Source organism: Hevea brasiliensis, chromosome 9, assembly GCF_030052815.1.
Source record: "Hevea brasiliensis isolate MT/VB/25A 57/8 chromosome 9, ASM3005281v1, whole genome shotgun sequence".
Lineage (NCBI taxonomy): Eukaryota > Viridiplantae > Streptophyta > Magnoliopsida > Malpighiales > Euphorbiaceae > Hevea > Hevea brasiliensis.
Window position 1 is genome coordinate 94,960,931 of NC_079501.1, and position 5,484 is coordinate 94,966,414.

General features: G+C 30.0%; 1 protein-coding gene across 1 annotated transcript; it reads left to right on the plus strand.

The window, feature by feature from the left end:
* Positions 1-3,136: 3,136 nt before the first annotated feature.
* On the plus strand, positions 3,137-4,756 carry LOC131183307 (cationic peroxidase 2-like). Its single transcript, XM_058154011.1, has 3 exons — positions 3,137-3,617; positions 3,763-3,925; positions 4,023-4,756. Exons 1-3 carry the CDS (start codon positions 3,198-3,200, stop codon positions 4,436-4,438), a joined length of 999 nt encoding a protein of 332 aa, XP_058009994.1. The 5' UTR covers positions 3,137-3,197; the 3' UTR covers positions 4,439-4,756.
* Positions 4,757-5,484: the final 728 nt, after the last annotated feature.

Below are 5,484 nucleotides of genomic sequence, written 5' to 3' on the forward strand. Positions count from 1 at the left end.
TTCTCATTCTTACTTTCCAAAATGAATAATTAGTGCAATTGAAGAGTGGTGGTCTAGTGATTGAGTAGCCTTCAGCTAGTGGTGCAGGTATAATGGCAGTATTGCTAGATGAACCAGCCATTATGGATCACTCCAAGGTTGTAACACCCTAAGCAAGATAGACAGGCTCTGATACCAATTTGTTGTCCCAAAATAGTCCAAGAGGGGGGTGAATTGGACTTTAACAATTTTTCGGCCCTTGCTTGTAGCCTAATGAAAATTGTGGCTTTGTTCAACTAGGTGCTCCTTACTATATAATGACAGTGATATATATTTCAATAAAGTGTCCCTAAATTGCAATTCAAGCTTTAATCAATATTTATAGCAATTTTTAACATAACATGCATCACAAGATATTCAACTAGTTTCTCATCATACTCATAAATCCTCAAATATACCAACTCAATCTATTCATTCAACATTCAATGTCATGTATAAAAATTAAATTGCATAAAAGTAAAGAGGTTAAAGTTAGAGAGATCAAACACAATGATTTTTATAGTGGTTCGGCTTAACTAGCCTACATCAACTCTCTCAAAGAACCCTCTTTGAGTCTTCTCTCCACTATTTGCTCTTTTAAAGGCAAGAGACCAAAAGCCCTTTACACTTTTTCAACACCAAGCTTTTACCAAGGTAGCCTGAACCTTTGACAAGTGCTATCTCAAGCACTCACACTCTCAAGCTTCAATAGTTGCTTGTACAACCTCTCTTAAATGCAATTCAAAGTTTTAGTACTCACTCTCACTTAATACAAATCAAGCTATAAAGAAGAGATAAGTAGATTTGCCAATGGTAGCTCAAAGACTTTAAAGCTCTTGAATGAAAACAATAAATGAAAAATCAAAGTTGGAGTTCCAATGTAAGCTTTCATCAAGTGTAAAATGAAGTAAAGAAGGTGTATTTATAGTCCCAAATCATTTTAGTCTGTTTGAAACCTTTTTGGAATGTTATACACTCTGCACAAGACAAAATAGTCGTTATTTTGTCTTTTTGTGCGAAGTTGAGCAACTTTGATCATTTAGCAAACTAATGAAATTTTGGCAACAGAGTAAACTAGTTAGTAAACTAATGTTTTAGCAAACTAATTCAACAGTTGCATGTCTCAACTTGTAATATTTAAAAAATCTGATTTAGACCTTAAGAAAAATATTTTCCAATAGTAATATCCAAGGTCATGATGAGAGAAAATTTTTAAAAGAAAATTTAATTTTGAGCTCCATTAGACTAAACTTTCATCTATTCTTTTCACATAAGTCCTAAAACTCAATTTCTAACTCTATGTCTTTCATACCTTTACCTTGAGTCTTGGTTTACATAATCTTGTCCTTTCTCATCTTGGATTTGTCTTGAGATGCCTTTGAGTATTCTTCCTCCTTAGATGCAACTTCAAAGATTCTTTATGAATAAGAGAAAGAATCTACACATCACTTTAAAGTTGGGTTAGATAGATTCTATTTGAATTTTATTATCATCAAAATCAATACTCATTTTGAGCTACACGGGGTCAACAGTCCCCTTTTTTGCTCAACTATGACGACAAATCCACAACTGGTCGATGAGAGTTGGGAATGCTCACGCCACTGATCAATCATTTGTTTGTATTTTATTTTTATTAATTTATTTTCAATTTAAATTTAAATTTAATATTTTATAAATTTAAAAATAATTGCAATACTATTAAATTACTATAGATTTTCATTTTATTTCAGTATTTAAATAAATTATACCATAATAAATTGCATTATTAAATTCATTAAAAAAAAATAGAAATGTTAATCAATATGTGTATGTTCTAACATTACCTAATTGTAAATAAATAGTTTTATTAAATTGATATTACGAATTAAATAACAAAAAATAGGCTTTTTATAAATATAATTTTTTAGATTTATTTATATATAAATAGAATTTGTTTCATCTAGTGCATGCAAGTTAATTAGGGTAAATTAATTATTTTTCAATTTTATATTATATAATAATTAATAATTATGTCTTTATATTTTAAAAAATATATTAAAATATTCATAAATTTCGATGAATAATTAATGCATTTTAATTCTCCAATAATTTGAAAATAATAAAAATTATTATTATTATAATTATTTTAATATGTTCTTCAAATGATTCCCATATGATCAATATGGTCAAAATGTAGTACACTAGTGTAAGCTTCCTAGCAAAGATGTTTTTACAAATTATAAAAATAAATATTATGTTTTAATAAAATTTCAATTATTCATATAAACATAAGAAAATCTAATTAATTGATATCATGATCATTTATATAGGATGTGTTTCATATGTCCTTTCTTTTCTTTTTTATATTCTAATCTATCCTAAATGTATGATAAAATTCACATATAAAATAATCCATATATTTCTTTTATATATGATAAATAAGATTTAGGCTCTATGGAAACGTCTTAATGGGACGTCAATAGCTATTAGCAATTTCAAATTCAGGGAATGTTTAGTATTGCTGTTAAAACTGCTGTTGATAATTAGTTAGAGAGTATTAAAAAATAATTTAAAATTAAATTTAATAAATTTTAATCACAAAAATATTAAAATAAAAAGTAATTTTTTTAAATTGTTTATTTTAATAGTATCTAAAATAATATTTTTTTCCTTCAAAAGTAATTCTGCCTTTACACCTTTAATGTCAAATAAATACTTAGTTTTAAAAGATTGTAGAGTATTTTCAATGTATATAAAAACAGTGCTCTCTCTCTCACAAAATATAAGTCCTCCTTATAATATAGTGGATTTTAAATAATTATAAGAGATAATATATATGTATTGAGCGCATTTAATAATCTCCCCTTAGTTTTAACTTAGTAGTTTGATTCTCAAATCGGGCCAAAATGATAATAATAATAATAATAATAATAATAATAATAATAATAATAAGAAAGAATTTTAGCAATTATTAGCAATTATTATCTCCTATGCCGTTCACGAGAGGTACAGGAACTGGATATTGATCCGCAAAAGAAAATCAAACGCAGCTCTGGCATCATTTGTATTTATTGAGAAAAATTCGCAGTTGCCTTACTTGTGGCCATCGTCTCGTGATGTTGACCTCCTGATTCATTTATAAACACTCACTATCATCGGACACCCACCAACTAAAACTAAAACCTAGCAAAACCCAAGATATGGAGAGATGCACTTGTTCTTCTTCAAGCCAAATTACACACATTATTATATTAATGTGCGTCTTTGTTGTTATGTCTGCGACCTTGGTGCATGGCCAAGGCACTCGTGTTGGTTTCTATGCTACTACATGTCCTAGAGCTGAATCCATTGTAAGCTCAACTGTTGCAACACATTTTCGATCTAACACTGCAATTGCTCCTGCTTTGCTGAGGATGCATTTCCATGATTGCTTTGTTCGAGGTTGCGATGCTTCTGTCCTTATTGATGGTTCCAATACTGAGAAAACTGCCCCACCAAATCTTGGGTTGAGAGGCTATGAAGTTATTGACGATGCCAAGACTCAGCTTGAAGCTGCATGTCCTGGAATTGTTTCTTGCGCTGATATTCTTGCACTTGCAGCCCGTGAATCTGTTGTTCTGGTAATCATCACATCTAATTAATCATGATGTTGCAATTCATCAGGACATTCAAACTATAAATGCTTATTTTAGCAGAGTTATAGATCAATTTCTATATATATACATATGCTTATTGCTAAAGGTAGCTTCTTCAAATTTCATGCAGACTGGTGGACGAAGTTGGCTGGTGCCTACCGGACGTAGAGACGGCCGGGTGTCATTGGCATCCGAAACAACTGATTTGCCTGGCTTCAGAGAATCCATTGATTCCCAAAAGCAAAAGTTCTCTGCCAAGGGTCTTAACACACAAGATCTTGTCGTACTTGTTGGTAAGCTTTAACATTATAATATGTCCTTCCTATATTCTGCTATGGTTATGTACGCGCTTGATTCAGTTATATAACACTTGTCTTCTTCTATATACAGGAGGACACACCATAGGAACTACAGCTTGCCAGTTCTTTAGTTACAGATTATACAACTTCAATGGCACCGCAAGTTCTGATCCTTCCATTAATGCTTCGTTCCTCCCTCAACTACAAGCACTGTGTCCACAGAACGGGGATGGGACAAAGCGAGTTGCTTTTGATACAGGTAGTGAAAACAGATTTGATGCATCTTTCTTCGCCAACCTGAGAAATGGGCGAGGAATACTTGAGTCTGATCAGAAATTGTGGACTGATGCTTCGACGAGAGCAGTTGTTCAACGTTTCCTGGGTATTACTGGTTTGGCTGCATTCAATGTTGAGTTTGGAAGATCCATGGTTAAGATGAGTAACACTGGAGTGAAGACAGGCACTGATGGTGAAATTAGGAAGATATGTTCTGCAATAAACTCATGATACTGCCAAGAATTTCCCATGCCCGAAAGAAAAAACTTATCTAAATCTAGTTCTCAAAATAGAGATATAAATATATGAATTTTATCTTGTATATTGTATTTTAAATTTAAGATAGACTTGGTCTAAGCAGAACTTTCCATATGGGGAATACATATCTTCTATTGAAAGTGTGAAGTAATCTATCTTTTATCTTGTAAAAGAATAATGATATGATTTATTACGTAGGGATGAATATTGATGTATTTAGCTTAAGTTGATAATGAAATGATAATGTGTGTGTGTGTGAATCTTAATAAATTTGAGTATTTATTACATATACTTTAATGATTTTACAAAAATTTTGATATAAATATTTAATATAATATATTTAATATAATAATTATTAAATTTATTTTCGTAGGAAATCCAACTTATATTAGATGTGGACTTTATCAATATCCAAGAGCCAAAAATACAAAAAAAAATTATTATTATTTGGTGGAAAAAAGGTTAGCATGTCACCAAAATTTTCAAAAGTTAAGCATACTTTGAGGGTCAAGTTGAAGAAAGGAACAAGAATAATTAGATAAGGTGCGTTTCATCGATCCTTTCTATTAATTGATTAATGCAAGCATCAAGAGAAGCTTCTACCCATAATTGATTTAGCTTTTCCTTAATTAATCTTTGAAAATGAATATAGTAGATTTTATATATTCAATCATTATAAATTAATGTCTTTATTTTTTTATTATTTATTTTTTAACATTTTATTTTAATTATATGTGATTTATGTGTTGAAAAACTTGTTGATTTGCTTGTTTGATCTCCATGATTAATGGGTATATTTAATATTTGAATCCAATTGTTATCTCTTTAAAACTGTGTGAATATCATCCCCTCTTCTACCTTAAAAATACTTTGTTTTCTAAGAGTTTATCTTAGCTTATAAGCTGATCAAAACTGATTTATTTGTTTAAAACATTTTTATAGCTTATAAGCTAAAAAAATAAAATGAAGGAGATGAGCTTTTCATTTTAATGTTTATAAGCTGGGTATTTACAAGTTAG

Coding starts and splice junctions, on each gene's coding strand:
- LOC131183307 (XM_058154011.1), top strand. CDS start 3,198: ATGGAGAGATGCACTTGTTCTTCTTCAAGCCAAATTACACACATTATT. Junction 3,618..3,762: donor CCCGTGAATCTGTTGTTCTG/GTAATCATCACA, acceptor AATTTCATGCAG/ACTGGTGGACGAAGTTGGCT. Junction 3,926..4,022: donor AGATCTTGTCGTACTTGTTG/GTAAGCTTTAAC, acceptor TTCTATATACAG/GAGGACACACCATAGGAACT.